Source organism: Ahaetulla prasina, chromosome 1 (genome assembly GCF_028640845.1).
Source record: "Ahaetulla prasina isolate Xishuangbanna chromosome 1, ASM2864084v1, whole genome shotgun sequence".
In the NCBI taxonomy this organism is placed as follows: domain Eukaryota; kingdom Metazoa; phylum Chordata; class Lepidosauria; order Squamata; family Colubridae; genus Ahaetulla; species Ahaetulla prasina.
This window is the reverse complement of record NC_080539.1, coordinates 296,185,128-296,203,745: the sequence shown is the minus strand read 5'-3', so window position 1 is coordinate 296,203,745 and position 18,618 is coordinate 296,185,128. Positions and strand designations below refer to the sequence as shown.

Here is an 18,618-nt window from a genome sequence, read left to right as displayed (position 1 = left end):
TTTAAACGTAATCATTAGGGGATAACAAATTTTGTTACGTTGAAATAGCAAGCCATTATTTGTTGTTTTGCTTCATTAAGCCCTCCAAAAACTGAATGGTAATGGGAGTGCCTTCCCAATTTCTTTATGAACTGCAGAGCATGTTGGGAAACCAGGGAGATTCCTTTGACATAAAGTTGGACTCTCTTCAACAAAGTCCCAGATAATATAGAAAAGAATGTTTTCCCTCTAACTTATGAAGTTTTCAGAATGTCACTTCTGTCGGGAAGGCAGCATGCTTCCTGAAATATTAACGAAAATGTGTTGCTTGATTTTTATAGCCAAGCCCGTAACTTGAGTGGCCATTCAGAGGCAATGCATACAGTTCCTCGGGAATTTCAACTGGATTTGGAGGAAATAGAAAATGATAATGGCACAGTGCGATGTGAAATGCCAGCACTTGTTCAGCACAAACTGGATGACATCTTTGAGCCAGTCTTGATTCCTGAACCTAAGTAAGTGTGGGGGAATTTTGTTTGTTTTGACCCAGGATGTGCATATTGTGTTCTCACTAACACATGAAGGTTCTACCCGAGGCCATAAGAGAAAAGGTCAGAGCAAAAAGAAGTCAGTACTAATTGATGTAGCTATAGTTAAATTTAATAGAGCATTCCATTTATAAAATACATTGATTCTCTCATCTGCATATACCAGCCACTGTCTCATACAGGGATAGAGATATATACATACATGTTCCTCTCCTTTCTTCTAGCAGCAGTGCAAAACACACAAAAAATTATCCTACCCACAGAATAGAGATAGGAAAAGGTAGAAGAAAAAAGGAGAGGAACAAAATAGAGATGAGACAAGGAGAAGACTTGACAAGGAAAGAAAAGAATGAAAGAAACCCTATTCAGGTGTTACAGGAAAAATGTTAGAATTCCACAGGCCATCTACTTATTAGCTCTATTTGCAGCCATTTGTACTTCCTACCCATATGCTTGTTTTCAATAGCAGAGTCTGTTTTTCTCAATTACTGTAAATGAAGACTGCAAAATTTGCAAGTGTTATTTTGGAAATAGGGTGGAAAGGATTGTCTTCTAGTAATCTTTCCTCCACCCAGGGTCCGCGCTGTCTCCCCACACTTCGATGACATGCACAGCAATACTGCTTCTACTATCAACTTTGTTATCTCCCAGGTAGCCAGTGGGGATATCAATACTAGTATCCAAGCTCTTGCACAGGTAAGTGGTGTTCTTTGTAGAGGGCGGCAACATAGTGCTCCTAAGGACCATCAGTTACTGTTTAACAGATCAACAAATTATTTGCGAGAGTGATGAGTTGCACATTTGGTGGAGCTGTGTGTCAGGTGACACATGCACCACTCTGAAATATGTCTTGATGACATAACTAAGTGCACAGGGGCCATCTGACTCGCAGTTCTCAAAAGGAACATAAGTGGTTCCTTCCTGGAGTGGACCTCTGGTCTACCTAGTCCAGCATTCTGTTCTCACAGTGGTCAACAACTCCACAAGGAAGCCCTTCTCCCAGCAGATGGTCTATAGAGTTACCAACAAGACTAATAAGTTTTAAACCCCATGACTTCCAGGAATTGATCCAAAACGTTTTGAAGCCAGCCAAACTGGTAGCAAGCACCACAACTTGTAAAGAAAAAAGATCTTATGTTCAAGGGCAAGAACACAGAACATTGTCACCTTCTAGATGATTCCCTGACTTTCATTTTGATGCCAAAAGGCATGCAAGGATACTTTAACTCTTCATATTATCTAATAAGGCAACATTTATTTAACCTTACTGGGTTTTAAATCAAATTCCTGTTCCTCCACTATTTGGATTTCAGTCTACTTAACCTTGAAGCAGAGTTCTCATTTGCCAGCTGAGGCCCCTTTTCTTCCAGGAAGTATTTTTTGGGGGAGGGGGAGGGGGTGGCATGGACTTGGCTTCTGGCTGAATAGAGCAAGCCAGAGGAATGGAATGAGGAGGTTTTTGTGGTGCATTCAGTTTGTTTGTTAAGCATATTTCTATGCTGCCACATCAGAAAAGACTCCTTAAATAACTTTTCATGGATACAATTTTATTTCTCCTATTAAGAAAATTTATTCTAATTTTGAGAGCCAATTTGGCCTAGTAGTTAGGGGACCAGGCTAGAAACCAGGTGACTGTGGGTTACAGTCCCACTTTAGGTGCAAAATCTGACTGGGTGACTTAGGTCAGTTTCTCTCAGCCAAACTCACCTATAGGATTGGTGTGGGAAAAATGGAAGGTGGAAGAAGTATTAGCTATGTTCACTGCTTTGCATTCTTTATAAAAATAATAAAGGTAGGATAAAAAATAAATAATCTGACCGGTTGACTTTGGGTCAGTCTCTCTCATATATATGTATATTTGTAAGTTTTAGAATAAGATTTGATGAGCCTCAGTTTACCAATAGGTTCGAATGGAGGTTTACTGCAGAATAACAATCAATTTTACTTTTGCTGTTTCCAAAAGGAGGGATACTGTTTCTCAGCTATTCCAAACAGCATGGGAAAGTTTATGGAAACAACTTTTTTACTTTATGGAAAAGAAAGGAATACTCAGGGGTGAATTCACATTTTCATCTTGCATTCCCCTAGGGCTGTGATGGTGAACCTGTGCCACACGTGCCAGAGGTGGCACGCAGAGCCCTCTCTGTGGGCACACGCACCATCGCCAGCTGCTCTTCCGGGTTCCAGCACACGCATGCGCCCAGCCATCTGCTCTCTTCCGGGTTCCAGCACACGCATGCACCCGGCCATCTGCTCTCTTCCGGGTTCCAGCACACACATGCACCCAGCCATCTGCTCTCTTCCGGGTTCCAGCACACACATGCACCCGGCCATCTGCTCTCTTCCGGGTTCCAGCACACACATGCGCCCGGCCATCTGCTCTCTTCCGGGTTCCAGCACACGCATGCGCCCGGCCATCTGCTCTCTTCCGGGTTCCAGCACACGCATGCGCCCGGCCATCTGCTCTCTTCTGGGTTCCAGCACATGCATGCGCACTGGAACCTGGAAGAGAGCAGCTGACCGGTGCACATGCGGGGCGTGCTGGCCCAACGTGCATGCATGTGACAGAACCCGGAAGAGCAGCTGGCCACTGCACACATGTGCACCAGCCAGCTGCTCTCTCCCGTGTTCTGGTGCTCCGGCGTACATGCGCTCACTCCAGTTTCGGCACTCAGTGCCAAAAAGGTTAACCATCATTGCCCTAGGGCTAACAATTATTGCAATAGTGGGGGGAAATGAATTCTAAATTTTTGTAGTAATGTGCATATTTGAGACAGGTTCTTTGAAGTGGGAAGGCTGTAGAATTTGTTAAAATAGATAATGCAGGAATAACTAACCTTTGCTGGCACTGCACATCTGATGTTTGGTCTAATATTCTAAGATTGTGAACAAAGTGATGGATTCTTAGAGAATTGAAATAGAATAGTAGAATGGGAAAAGTAATAATTAAGAGGAGAGATTGGTGATAGTGCATGCCAACGTCTTGAATACTCTGCTGCGTGAAGAAACATTATTATTATGTCTGTATACAGATTGATGAGGTTCTAAGACAAGAGGATAAAGCTGAAGCAATGTCTGGCCATATTGACCAGTTCTTAGTAGCTACATTCATGCAGCTCCGACTCATTTATAATACTCATATGGCTGATGAGAAACTGGACAAGGATGAGATTGTCAAGTTGTACAGTTGCATCATCGGAAACATGATTTCAGTAAGAGTTCTTTATTTCCTTTGCCACTGTAAAATGAGGAAAAAAACAATCAAAATTCGGTCAGGTATAATTTATTTATTTATTTTAAATGTAAAATGTATTATTTTATTCTAGAACAGGTATACATTTATCTAAAAAGTAAAGTATACTACACATCAAGCAACCTTAATGCAGAATCTGGTTGCTTGGTACATAGTAGGTCAAGTTGCATGTTTTTACTCATCATCTTTCTGAATTTTGGTCGTTACCAAAAGAAATTCACAAACTTAGTTCCTAGAAGCCTAATTAAAATTTAAAAATGTAATGTTTGTCTACTGTTTGGAAAAAAAGATAGTTTTTATTTAACTAAGTGGGGGCCACGATGTAGTATTTTATTTTGTTCGATATGCTTGGGTTAAATGATCTAGATATTTTATACATTTTAATTTTTGAAGTGCTATTTTCAGGGATGAGTAAATGCAGCTCCCCAAAGATCTTAAGTGCATTTCTTGTAGCCCTGTTCTAATCTGGAGTTTTCAGCTGCAGTGTCAGTCATCTGACATCAACATTCTTTAAAATGTCTTTAAGAGGTGCGGCTTGTGTTTTATTGTTGTGTTGTGATTTGCCACTGAATTTCTTCAGGCTGGCATGTAAAGAATCCCCTTCCCTTCAGTCCTGCACCACAGGTTCTTTCCGCTCATCAACACTTCTAAATATATTTCTGAAAACAAGGCTTAATGAGAAGGCAAGCAAAATGCAACATGGTTTTCCCATAGTGACCAGTCTTAATATTGGGGCTCTGAAGGGGTTCTTAAGGCTCGTAAATTTATTCAGAAGAGAGTATTGTATCTAACACTTAAATTCCTTTGATAGTTATTCCAGATTGAAAGCTTGGCAAGGGAGGCTTCTGCAGGAGTGTTGAAGGATTTGATGCATGGCCTTATTACCTTAATGCTGGATTCAAGAGTTGAAGATCTAGAAGAAGGCCAGCAGGTTATCAGATCTGTCAACCTCTTGGTGGTAAAAGTTCTAGAAAAGTCTGACCAAACCAACATATTGAGGTAAATAACTTGATGATAAGATGAAAAAAGTCTTTTTTATGTATTTATTTATTTTATTTATTTATTATTTATTTATTAATTAGATTTCTAGACCGCCCTTCTCCCGAAGGACTCAGGGCGGTGTACAGCCTTATTAAAACACATAGGTACACAATAAATTTAAAATACATTTAAAATGAAATATTTAACCGGCCAATTTAAAACTAAAAACGGTCAAACGACCGATATAAAACCCTAAACTATAAAATCACCATTAAAAACCCATAACTTAAAAAACTAACCCAGTCCAGCGCAGATAAATAAGTAAGTTTTGAGCTCGCGGCGAAAGGTTCGGAGGTCCGGAAGTTGACGAAGTCCTGGGGGGAGCTCGTTCCAGAGGGCGGGAGCCCCCACAGAGAAGGCCCTTCCCCTGGGTGTCGCCAGACGACACTGTCGCGCCGACGGCACCCTGAGGAGTCCCTCTGTGAGAGCGCACAGGTCGGTGAGAGGTATTCGGTAGCAGCAGGCGGTCCCGTAAGTAACCCGGCCCTATGCCATGGAGCGCTTTAAAGACGTTCACCAACACCTTGAAGCGCACCCGGAAGGCCACAGGTAGCCAGTGCAGCCTGCGCAGGATAGGTGTCACTGGGAGCCACGAGGGCTCCTCTATCACCCGCAGCTGCATTCTGGACCAACTGCAGCCTCCGGATGCCCTTCAAGGGAGCCCCATGTAGAGAGCATTGCAGTAGTCCAGACGAGACGTCACAAGGGCGTGAGTGACTGTGCACAAGGCATCCCGGCCCAGAAAGGCGAACTGGCGCACCAGGCGGACCTGGTGGAAAGCTCTCCTGGAGACGGCCAAATGATCTTCAAAAGACAGCCGTGCATCCAGGAGAACGCCCAAATTACGCACCCTTTCCATCGGGGCCAATGACTCGCCCCGACAGTCAGCCGCGGACTCAGCTGACTGTACCGGGATGCCGGCATCCACAGCCACTCCGCCTTGGAGGGATTGAGCTTGAGCCTGTTTCTCCCCATCCAGACCCGCACGGCTTCCAGACACCGGGACAGCACTGATAGCTTCATTGGGGTGGCCCGTGTGGAAAAGTACAGCTGGGTGTCATCAGCGACAGCTGGTACCTCACACCGAAGCCACTGATGATCTCACCCAGCGGTTTCATAGATGTTGAACAGAAGGGCGAGAGAATCGACCCCGCGGCACCCCACAAGTGAGGCGCCGCGGTCGACCTCTGCCCCCGTCAACACCGTCATGCATCGGTCGGAGAGATAGGAGGAGAACCACCGATAAACGGTGCCTCCCACTCCCAACCCTCCAACCGGCGCAGCAGGATACCATGGTCGATGGTATCAAAAGCCGCTGAGAGGTCTAATAGGACCAGGGCAGAGGAATAACCCCTATCCCTGGCCCTCCAGAGATCATCCACCAACGCGACCAAAGCCGCCTCAGTGCTGTAACCGGTCGGAAGCCGGACTGGAACGGGTCCAGATAGACAGTTTCCTCCAGGTGCAGGGGAAACTGATATGCCACCATATTTCTACAACCTTCGCCGCGAAGGTTGGAGACCGGACGATAATTACCTAAAACAGCCGGGTCCAGGAAGGCTTCTTGAGGAGGGCCTCACCACCGCCTCTTTCAAGGCGGCCGGAAAGACTCCTCCAACAAGGAAGCACTGTAATCCCCTGAGCCAGCCTCGTGTCACCTCCTGAGTGGCCAGCACCAGCCAGGAGGGGCACGGGTCCAGTAAACACGTGGTGGCATTCAATCTACCCAGCAACCTGTCCATGTCCTCGGAGTCACAGGGTCAAACTCATCCCACACAACATCACCAAGACCGCCTCAGATACCCCGCCTGAATCGCCACAATTTTGGTCCAAACCGTCCCGAAGCTGAACGATTTTATCGTATAGATAACCGTTAAACTCCTCAGCACGTCCCTGCAACGGGTCATCCCGCTCCCCCTGGTGGAGGAGGGAACGAGTCACCCGAAACAGGGCGGCTGGGCGGTTATCTGCCGACGCAATGAGGGAGGAGGCGTAGCAACGCCTCGCTTCCCTCAGTGCCACTAGGTAAGTCCTGGTATAGGATCTAACTAGTGTCCGATCAGCCTCTGAACGGCTAGACCTCCATGAACTCTCTAGGCGTCTTCTCCGGTGCTTCATCCCCCTCAGCTCCTCGGAGAACCAATGAGCCGGTTGGGACCTGCGCCGGGTCATAGGCCGCAAAGGCACGACACGGTCTAAGGCCCCCGCCGCGGCCCGTTCCCAGGCTGCAGCTAGTTCCTCTGCCGTGCCGTGAGCCAGACCCTCAGGAAGTGGCCCAAGCTCCGTCCGAAACCTCTCTGGGTCCATCAGGCGCCTGGGACGGTACCACCGTAATGGTTCCGCCTCCCCTGCGGTGTTGGGTAGCGGTCAGAAAGTCCAGGCGAAGAAGAGAGTGATCTGACCATGACAAAGGTTCAGTGACTATTTCCTTTAAGTCCAGATCTCTCAACCACTGACCAGAGACAAAAATCAGGTCCAGTGTGCCTCCCCCGATGTGAGTGGGGCCATCCACTACTTGAGTCAGGTCCAAGGCCGTCATGGAGGCCAGGAACTCCCGAGCTACTGTCGACGACGAGCCGGCAGATGGCAAGTTAAAGTCCCCCATGACTAAAAGTCTGGGGGTCTCCACTGCCACCCCGGCAAGCACCTCCAGGAGCTCGGGCAGGGCAGCTGTCACGCAGCAAGGAGCCAGGTACGCGACCAGCAAGCCCATCTGACATCTATGACCCCACCTCACAAAGAGGGATTCACACCCGCAATCTGAGGTACAGTGGTCTCCTCGGCTCTAGACTCTCTTTAATAGCAACCGCCACCCTCCACCCCTACCCTGGGCCTCGGCTGATGGAATGCACGGAAACCCGTGGGCACATCTCGACCAGGCCCACACCCCCTTCAGTGCCCCACCAGGTCTCCGTAACACCTATAATATCCGTGGCACCCCCCTGTATCAGATCATGTATTAGGGGGGCCTTATTGGCCACGGACCGTCCGTTGCATAACATCAGACGAAGGCCCAGGCTCTGAGGGTCTTGACCATCCGGGAACGGGAGAAGTCAGGATCGGGCACGCGATCGCCTGCAGACATCGAACGCGTGACCCCTATGTCGATACGATCCCCTTCCGCCATATCTGCCCCTCCCACTTACCGTGCAAATAGACTCACCTCACACAAGCCACTGATGATCTCACCCAGCGGTTTCATAGATGTTGAACAGAAGGGCGAGAGAAGCGACCCCCGCGGCCCCCCACAAGTGGGGCCCCGCGGGGTCGCCCTCTGCCCCCCCGTCAACACCGTCTGCGACCGGTCGGAGAGATAGGAGGAGAACCACCGATAAACGGTGCCTCCCACTCCCAACCCTCCAACCGGCGCAGCAGGATACCATGGTCGATGGTATCAAAAGCCGCTGAGAGGTCTAATAGGACCAGGGCAGAGGAATAACCCCTATCCCTGGCCCTCCAGAGATCATCCACCAACGCGACCAAAGCCGCCTCAGTGCTGTAACCGGTCGGAAGCCGGACTGAACGGGTCCAGATAGACAGTTTCCTCCAGGTGCAGGGGAAACTGATATGCCACCATATTTCTACAACCTTCGCCAAGCGAAGGTTGAGACCGGACGATAATTACCTAAAACAGCCGGGTCCAGGAAGGCTTCTTGAGGAGGGCCTCACCACCGCCTCTTTCAAGGCGGCCGGAAAGACTCCTCCAACAAGGAAGCACTCGTAATCCCCTGAGCCAGCCTCGTGTCACCTCCTGAGTGGCCAGCACCAGCCAGGAGGGGCACGGGTCCAGTAAACACGTGGTGGCATTCAATCTACCCAGCAACCTGTCCATGTCCTCTCAGAGGGTCAAACTCATCCCACACAACATCACCAAGACCGCCTCAGATACCCCGCCTGAATCGCCACAATTTTGGTCCAGACCGTCCCTAAGCTGAACGATTTTATCGTATAGATAACCGTTAAACTCCTCAGCACGTCCCCGCAACGGGTCATCCCGCTCCCCCTGGTGAAGGAGGGAGCGGGTCACCCGAAACAGGGCAGCTGGGCGGTTATCTGCCGACGCAATGAGGGAGGAGGCGTAAGAACGCCTCGCTTCCCTCAGTGCCACTAGGTAGGTCCTGGTATAGGATCTAACTAGTGTCCGATCAGCCTCTGAACGGCTGGACCTCCAGGAACTCTCTAGGCGTCTTCTCCGGCGTTTCATCCCCCTCAGCTCCTCGGAGAACCAAGGAGCCGGTTGGGATCTGCGCCGGGTCAGAGGTCGCAAAGGCACGACACGGTCTAAAGCCCCAGCCGCAGCCCGCTCCCAGGCTGCAGCTAGTTCCTCTGCCGTGCCGTGAGCCAGACCTCAGGAAGTGGCCCAAGCTCCGTCCGAAACCTCTCTGGGTCCATCAGGCGCCTGGGACGGTACCACCGTAATGGTTCCGCCTCCCGCGGTGTTGGGTAGCGGTCAGAAAGTCCAGGCGAAGAAGAGAGTGATCTGACCATGACAAAGGTTCAGTGACTATTTCCTTTAAGTCCAGATCTCTCAACCACTGACCAGAGACAAAAATCAGGTCCAGTGTGCCTCCCCCGATGTGAGTGGGGCCATCCACTACTTGAGTCAGGTCCAAGGCCGTCATGGAGGCCAGGAACTCCCGAGCTACCGTCGACGACGAGCCGGCAGATGGCAAGTTAAAGTCCCCCATGACTAAAAGTCTGGGGGTCTCCACTGCCACCCCGGCAAGCACCTCCAGGAGCTCGGGCAGGGCAGCTGTCACGCAGCAAGGAGCCAGGTACGCGACCAGCAAGCCCATCTGACATCTATGACCCCACCTCACAAAGAGGGATTCACACCCGGCAATCTGAGGTACAGTGGTCTTCCTCGGCTCTAGACTCTCTTTAATAGCAACCGCCACCCCTCCACCCCTACCCTGGGCCTCGGCTGATGGAATGCACGGAAACCCGTGGGCACATCACGACCAGGGGCACACCCCCTTCAGTGCCCAACCAGGTCTCCGTAACGCCTATAATATCCGTGGCACCCCCCTGTATCAGATCATGTATTAGGGGGGCCTTATTGGCCACGGACCGTGCGTTGCATAACATCAGACGAAGGCCCAGGCTCTGAGGGTCTTGACCATCCGGGGAACGGGAGAAGTCAGGATCGGGCACGCGATCGCCTGCAGACATCGAACGCGTGACCCCTATGTCGATACGATCCCCCTTCCGCCATATCTGCCCCTCCCACTTACCGTGCAAATAGACTCACCTCACACAAAGGAACACACTCCCCCATAACCTCCGAACCCATTTGATAGTCGCCACGAGCATGCGCTGGAACTGGTTTCCTCCCGACGGGCTACCCCTCATCCGCCCTAACCTCCCACCCCACCCACCCTCCCCCCACCAACCCAAGCCCGTCGATTTCCACCCTCCCCGTAAAAGTCCCATTAAAACTCCCCTTAAAAAATCGGTTAAAACAATTAATTAAAAATCCCCTAAGTCTCCTATTCTTGGCATGCCATCTCTCGGGGTTCCAAAACCCGTCCTCAAGATAGGCCTCGATAACGTAGAGGGCCAGACCCACGAGAGAGGGGAATCTCGTAGGGCAAGAAGGTCCGCCGCTGAAAATGTCCGCATGATGAAAAACACGGCAAGCAGACCCATCCTGGTCGGTCAGGATATCTCCGGGTGGGAAAAGTCGATGGAAATCCATCTCAGTCTCAGTCTCAGTCTCGGGCAGTAGATGAATTAGTAACCGCTTTATACAATCACTCAGCACCGCAACGGCTCACCCCGCCCATCGAATTCGGAAATTGCAGCCCGATTTGGCTGCCGATGGTAACAAACTGAGGCTCGATGATGTTCTATGGACAGTCCAAGGGTGGTCGGGGAGGAAAGGCGAGTCCTCCACCTCACGGACTCCATGGGCTCCATCTCGGCTCCACCTGGGAAACTCCACTGCCAACGCCCGAGCGCCATCTTCATCCACGACCGATGTCAGGGCCGTCAACACCGTCAAGGCCAATGTCAGGGCCAACGCCGCCAACGCCGCGCCACCTAACCAAGCCAGGGCACCGCCGGAACAGAAACGCTCTAGTTGGCCCCCCGACGAGGCCGTCCAGAATCCTCCTTACTCTCCAGGCTGGGGGGCGTTCTCACCCAAAGTGGGGGGGGACCCAAGATCTCCACAGGGTCCCCACCCCCTGGCTCGAGCCGCCAACGCCGCCAACGCCGCCGCCGGCCACCGAACCAGGCCAGGCCACCGCCAGGCCCCCGCCAGGCCAGGCCAGGCCACCGCCAGGCCAGGCCGCCGCCGCCGTCGGAAAGAGGCACCACCGGAGAAAACGCCACCAGAGAACACTCTGGTCACGCTCCCCGAGGCCCCGGCGGGGGACCTAAGATCTCCAAGGGTCCCCCAAGCCGGCCTAAAAGGCCTGCTGCCTGCCGCCGCCGCCGCCAGCCACAACGCCGTCAACGCCGGCATCACTCCTCCGGCTGCCAAGCCGCCGGACCAGGCCGGGACCGGGCGAGGCCGGACCAGGCCGGACCAGGCCGGATCAGGGCGCCGGCGCCGGAAATGGAACGCCGCCGCCGCCGCCGCCGCGATGGGAGACCGCCCCGGGCCGCCCCAAACCCACCTCAACACCCCCGGGCTGAGGAGACACTCATCCACCCGGGCGGGGGGACCCAAGGTCTCAAAAGGGTCCCCCCTCATCCAGAAACGTCCAGGAGGCTCGCCGCCGCATCTCTCAGTCAGCGGCGCGACGCCATCTTGGACATGCGCAAACTAAAGTACAAACTATAGTAGATTGTACTATAAGAGCACTTAACACTAATATTCCAGCATGTGCTTGATGAAATACTTTTATTCCTCATTACAGTTGAATACAGTTGAGCAATGTTTCAAATTCAGTTCAGAAGAGATGGTTTAGAGCAGGGGTGTCAAACTCATGTTGTTATGACAACATCACATGACATGTTGGGACTTTTTTCCCCTTCGCTAAACCGGGCATGGGCGTGGCCAGCATGTGACACATCTGGCCCACGGGCTAGGCGTTTGATAGCCCTGGTTTAGAGCATAAACACTGGTTGTAGCTAATTAAAGCAGCCATATCTGTTCTAATTTTCTAATCTGCAATAACTGTGCAGTCTTAGAAAAAGTCACATATGCTTTTCTTGAGTTACAGATAAGTGTTGTGTTCATATTCTGATGTATTTTGAAAAATTTCCCAAGTAAAATCCCAAGTATTATACCCCTCTGCATGGTACTTGCTGATCCTCTGTGAAAATATGTATGACTCTTGTAGTGGTTATATTTAGATGAAATTTAGGAGATTGTTGCTTACTTTGTGGCAGACTTGCTTTTATGTCAATTGTTATTATATGTATTGTAATTTTACATAATTTGTATTTGAGTTTTAAATGCTAGCCACCCAGAATCACCACGGTGAGATGGGTGGCCATATAAATCAAACAAATAATGTTACTTCACTTAATTCTTCTAGTGCCCTGCTTGTTCTACTCCAGGACAGTCTATTAGCAACTGCTAGTTCTCCCAAGTTCTCAGAACTTGTAATGAAAGTGAGTACCTAGGTTTGTTTTAAAATTTGAAATGGCATAATGATATGTATTGCCAATTATAGACCTAATTTTTTTTCTATTGAAAAAAATTATAATATGAATACAACTTAGTGTGGCATACTGTTATTAATAGGTAATCCTGATAAAAACTAAAGGCTTAAAAATCTCTATTAAGTGTTGGTGTCTTATGTCCAATATAACTGAGCGGACAATCACCATATTTGTTCATGACTATTTATTTTAAACTTTTAAAACATCACGTTTGCTACTGATGACTCTACATTAGGATGTGCTGTTCCATAGGTAACTGATTTTGGTTTGTAAACATTTCTCTCCTGTCTCCAAGTGCTTATGGAGAATGGTAAGACTTCTCCCTGAAACCATCAACAGTATCAATCTGGACCGAATCATGTTGGACATTCACATCTTTATGAAGGTGTTTCCAAAAGAGAAATTAAAGCAGTGTAAAAGTGAATTCCCAATACGGACTCTGAAGACTCTAATTCATACATTATGCAAACTGAAGGGACCCAAGGTAAGACCAAATGGATTTGTTCCTGTGAATAGTTCTCAGGAAAATTTAAAAGATTCTCTCTAAAGTTATAATGTTCCTTTCCAGATTTTAGATCATCTAACAATGATAGACAACAAGAATGAGTCTGAATTGGAGGCTCATCTGTGCAGAATGATGAAACATTCCCTGGACCAAACAGGAAGCAAATCTGATAAAGGCACAGAAAAAGGCGCTTCCCGTATTGTAAGTATATTGTATTTTAAAATAGAAAGAAAACAGCTGTCACCTTAAACCTGGTTAATTTTCTGAGTGCACAGTTAGAATTTTTGTGAATTGTATCATTTTTACTGTATTGAACTTTTAACCTGGATTAGAATGGAATGGAATGGAATGGAATGGAATGGAATGGAATGGAATTCTTTAATGGCCAAGTGTGATTGGACACACAAGGAATTTGTCTTGGTACATACACTCTCGGTATACATAAAAGAAAAAATATATTTGTCAAGAGCATTAACCAGTGGTGGGTTCTAACTGGTGTTATCACCGGTTCGGTTCACGCACGCGCTTTGCATGTGATCGGCTATCTACATAATTGTTGTGACCCAGACTCGAGCAGGTAGCAACAAACACAGTCCTTAATGAAAATAAACTTTATTCAAGCAGCTGGGAATTGACCCATTCCCAGCATCGTGAAACTCAAAAGAAAGCAAAGGCTTCTCACACAAAACAGTCTGTCATTATTTCCAACCTGGTCCAATTTAGATAATTGCCAAAGTCCTTTGCAGATAAGCGTCTCGAGCAGAGAATGGAGTGCTGCCAAGGTCTTCTCAGAGAAACATCCAGAGCAGAGAATGGGACGAGCACAGCTCCAATGTTGTTTTCCGGCAAACTGAGACACCGATGCCGGTCTCCTTTTAAACCTTATGGGAGGGGCCAATTATCTCTTGGCCCTACCCCCAAGGTGACCTCTCTGCTTGAGGTGCTCCTGCCTCTTGGCAGCTCTTCTCATTCAGGCATTAGAGACAGGCTCTCCCAGTTCCTCCTCCTCCTCGCTACTCTCGGCCTCTGGAGGCTCTGGAGTCCGCACCTCACTCTCACTACTCTCAGGCTGTGGAGGCTCTGGAGTCCACACCCCATTTCTCGATGGCCCTGGCCTCGCCTCCGCCTCATCACTGTCCGATTCCGCCACCAGCACCGTAGGCTGCTGACGGACCACAACATTGTCCTTGCCAAGAAAAAAAGAAGCCTTACATGATAAGATGTTCAAGAGAAATGGCTTAAATGTGTTGTGTTTAGGATAGTCACAATTACAAGGTTTATTTCTGGTTCTGGTTGACACTCATAGTTCTCAAAGCAGTACAGATATCAAATTTGTCTCTTGGTGGCTATAATTTGTCTGTAAGTGGCAACATTTGAAGACACACACTTTCCTTTTTTCTCAACTTTGTGCCTTCAGGCCACTATATTTATACATGGCAATTTGAAGCTTGCTTGTACAGTAGTGTGTATAAGAGTATTGATAATATTAGTGAACTCTATCACAGTATTCAGAACTCTGCTACTAGTGAGCCTGAAATCACTGTTTGCTATTGTTAATAAGTTGAGATTAATGCTGTCTGATTTCTTTTCTAGAATAGTGATTTGTTTTCTTTAAATTGGAATATACTGTCTGTTTTTCTCCTCATTGATTTTTGTTAATCCGGCTTACCTGTCATAGTGTTCTCCCTTTGTTTCTAAAGATGTTTCAATTACTTACATTTTGATTCCTCTAGATTTTTTCATTTGTTTTTGTGCATTCTGTAGTTGTTATTTGGATTTTTAATTTGGTTTGTTAATTAATGTCTGAATTCGTTTTATAGGATGAAAAGTCACCAAAGGCCAAAGTAAATGATATTTTGGCAGAGATATTTAAAAAAATTGGTTCTAAAGAAAACACTAAAGAGGTAAGAAGTATGCCTAGAACAAAAAAAAAGTTGTCTTTTTTCTGCACATGAAAGAAAGACATTGTAGCTCAGGATTTGTCCCACTTGATTGATTGGGGTTTGGGCAAAGTTTTCATGTGGGACTTGTAGAATAATAGTCTCAACACTTTTCTCCCCTATCCCCACTGAATACTTCGCCAAGCCATACCCTTTCTCTTGTTGTTGTACCTTATGCCACTGCTGTGTTTGTATTTTAGCACAACATAACCCAGTGTCCATCCTTTTCCCCCCAACCATCCCAGCTCTTTCTTTCCCTTACCTTCTCTTCACTGCTACTGACTTCATTTTTCTTCTAATCTTTTTCAACATGGAATGCCTATACCCAGCCACAAACCACCTAAGTCCACTCTTTCATGCAGGCTATGGTCTGTGCACAGAGCATTTTGCATATCTCTATCAGTTTCACAGCGATTTTTTGTTGGGGTTTTTTTTGGGGGGGGGCAGCTTTGCAGCCTCACGTAAAGATCTGGGCTAGCCTTTAAGAAAGGTTTAGAGCTGAGGTGTCAAATTCAATTTCATTGAGGGCCGCATGTGTTTGACCTTGAGGGGCTGGGATGGGTGTGACCAGGGGGGACATAGCCAGCTCAACGTCACTTGTGTCAGGGGCACTTGTGGCACCCGAGCACTCTGCCAGCGAAAATGGGCTCCCGAGTTCCATTTTCATCTGTGACTGCCTCCTGCAACCCTCTGCCAGTGAAAAGAGAGCTCCGTTTTTACTGGCAGAGGCACTGCAGGCCGGTCCTTCGTTGTTTCCAGGGCGGCCCCATGGGTCACATCTAAGCGCCCCACGGGCCACATCCGGCCCCCTGGTCTTGAGTTTGACACCCCTGGTTTAGAGCCTAACTGTTGAATTTAAACAGAGAATACCTAAATCAACCTTTGACCTTTTAAAGTATCATAAAGTATGAAATCTTAATGACCAAATAATAGGGTGTTCAGCTTGGAGCCATGATATTGAACTGGTGTTAGTATACAACATTCAGAACCTAAATCTTCAGAGCTAATGCTTGTTTTTATATGTACAACTTTTAATAGCTGAGGCATTTTGTTTTTAAAACAGGGTCTGGCAGAGCTGTATGAATATAAAAAGAAATATTCTGATGCAGATATTGAGCCCTTCCTAAAAAACTCCTCACAGTTCTTCCAGAGCTATGTAGAACGAGGTCTCCGGCTGATTGAAATGGAAAGAGAAGGCAAAGGGCGGATTTCTTCCACAGGTAATTTGATATGAACTTGCAGCCATGAGCTCTTGTATGATGAAGCTATCAGATTTGTCCAGGGTCAGCAGAACAGGTAGAAAATTTCATAAGTAATATATCAGCTTTCTTAAAGTACAGGCCGGGTGTGGCATTAAGCAATTGTAGTGGCTATTCCATAATAGTCTCATTATGCAGGTAACATCTACAAATGGTGATGCCGCGAGTTTGACACCCATGGTTTACAAGCTTAAGCTCTCATAAGAATCTGAACTACTAACAGTCAAAGCAAATTGGTGGTAGATAAGAATCAATGGAATTCAAGGTGGGCTGGACTTAGATCTCTTGTGGGCACAAAGGGACTCAATAGTGATGATGCAGTTGATCCCACCTTCAGTGTTAGCCTGGTCATCCCCTATACAAACCTAGGTAACATCCCATTTCAATCTTTTGTTGAAGTTAGAGTTGACTCATTTGTGGCTTGTGATTTTTTTTTATTTTGTAGGAGTTTCTCCACAGATGGAGGTTTCATGTATTCCCACTCCCACCAATGTAGTTTCTTCTGCTATCGGAAATTCAAACGGGGAAGAGGTGGGGCCATCTGTCTATTTGGAAAGATTAAAAATCCTCAGGCAGCGATGTGGCCTTGACAATGCAAAGGTAGTTAAGTAGAACAAGTAGAAAGTTTTTGACTTATTTGTTTTAATTGTTTATCTAGTTTTTAACATTTCATCTAGTTTTAGGACTTGTATGGAGAATAGGTAAATATTTTAGGTCACAGTTATACAGAATTATTGAAAATTCAAAAGGGTTTACCCATCTTTAAGCACCATTGCAAAAAAAAAATCTGAGTTATGCCACAAATCCATATTTCACTCTTTTTGGTTACTGGTGGGTTTTTTTCACTGTATGTCATACGTTTAAAATTATATCAGCATAGATGAAGATAATGAGCAAGGCTACATACCCTATGCTTTAAAAAACATTGCAAGAAAATGTTAATTCTGTTTATGACCTTGGCCATAGTGAAGATAAAGAATAGGGTAAAAGTTTAGCATCCTTTCATTTTAAGTATATATTTTACATTTCTAAAACTTAAGTAAACCTCCTCTTAAGAAGATCAGTTATAGTGGTATTGTTAGAGCCAACCTTCTTGATTTGGTAAAAATATGATACGCACTTTTTGAATACGAGTTTTCAATATCTCTCCCCACAGCAAGAAGACAGAGCATCACTGGCCACCACACTGTCCAAACCATCAGTCCCCACTGTTGCTTCCTCTACAGATATGCTCCATAGTAAGCTTTCCCAGCTCCGCGAATCACGGGAACAATACCAGCACATTGATCTGGACTCCAATCAGACCCATACTGGCATTGGAAGTACCAATTCCTCTTCTGCAGCATCCAATATTGATGACTTGAAAAAAAGACTGGAGAGAATAAAAAGCAGTCGCAAATGAAATTGCGTGAGACGGTTTGGCTATTGCAGAGCTATCCATCTTTAGTTGACTAAATTAGAAGTCTTCATAGTTAAATGGCCTCATGCAGGCCTTATGTATACAAACTGGTTTCTGTGTATAATACAGCAGATCTTGGAGGAGGATCCAAGTCAATGTGGCACAAATCTTTGTATATATTTTGCTTCTTTGTGAGCATTTCTTGACCGTAGAAGAGAGTTCGTGTATTAGTTTTAGTGTACAGAGCTGTAAACAATTCTCCTGCTCAGTCCAATTTCTCAAAACTTGGGTTTTATTTGTTAAGTTGTCTTATCTTAGCTCTCTTAAATCTTAAAGAAACTTTTCGTTGCATTCATTTTTAATTTTGTGAATTACTTCTCCATATAATCCTTGAACTGTTTCTGTATGGATGCATGGCATGAAGCAAGTAATTTAAGTGTCTTTTTGTAAATAAAGTTTGCATTAACTCTCTGTGGGAGCAGCAGTGACTTGGTGGCAAATGTTCATCCATGTTCCTAATTGCTATTGTGACTCCGCATTTTGTTAAGTGAGTGTGTGTTTGAGTCACTATAGTAAATGAACTTTCATTGGGAAAAAAAAGGAGAAGCTGAGATACTAATGTATAAATGTGTTCCAGATGAAGGAAATTTTTAATATTAATAATATTGTGCTTGCAGAAAACTCTTAACCCAAAGCCAGAACATTTTACATCTCAGACAATATCTTCCAAATCTTTTCCTAGAATCTTAATTGAGGACTGGTTTTAAACCTTTTTAAATGTTAGATTTCCTCAAGATAGTGGAAGTATTCTGTACTTAAGATGGGCAAATAATTAGGTTTTTCTTAATGTTACTATAATTGTGGTGAATCCATTTTCTCTTCCTATCCCAGAAGCTGCTAGTAAGTTTGTGTTTAATGTATCACCAGAAATTGTAATAATGACTGAGATATTTGGGACTTTACTTCCAAAATAATTGTGTTTTGAAGTGAATGGATATTGTGACCATTGAAGGTCACGCTATTTGTCAAAATATCCATCCACTTCAGAGCACAATTGTTAGAGAGTTGTGAGAAATT

General features: G+C 46.6%; 1 protein-coding gene and 1 non-coding gene across 2 annotated transcripts in view; both read left to right on the top strand.

The window, feature by feature from the left end:
• CKAP5 (cytoskeleton associated protein 5) overlaps positions 1-18,012 on the top strand; it is a 73,314-nt gene extending 55,302 nt beyond the window's left edge. Inside the window, exons 35-45 of the mRNA XM_058161783.1 lie at positions 321-494; positions 1,103-1,223; positions 3,560-3,739; positions 4,592-4,779; positions 12,312-12,387; positions 12,734-12,922; positions 13,007-13,144; positions 14,764-14,847; positions 15,947-16,103; positions 16,588-16,742; positions 17,299-18,012. Coding sequence (XP_058017766.1) covers positions 321-494; positions 1,103-1,223; positions 3,560-3,739; positions 4,592-4,779; positions 12,312-12,387; positions 12,734-12,922; positions 13,007-13,144; positions 14,764-14,847; positions 15,947-16,103; positions 16,588-16,742; positions 17,299-17,544 — 1,708 coding nt within the window. The 3' untranslated portion in view covers positions 17,545-18,012. The remainder of the gene's footprint in view (positions 1-320; positions 495-1,102; positions 1,224-3,559; positions 3,740-4,591; positions 4,780-12,311; positions 12,388-12,733; positions 12,923-13,006; positions 13,145-14,763; positions 14,848-15,946; positions 16,104-16,587; positions 16,743-17,298) is intronic.
• Positions 1,306-1,418, top strand: LOC131189400 (small nucleolar RNA SNORD67). Its single transcript, XR_009153014.1, has one exon. It is a non-coding gene; the product is annotated as a small nucleolar RNA SNORD67 (small nucleolar RNA).
• Positions 18,013-18,618: the final 606 nt, after the last annotated feature.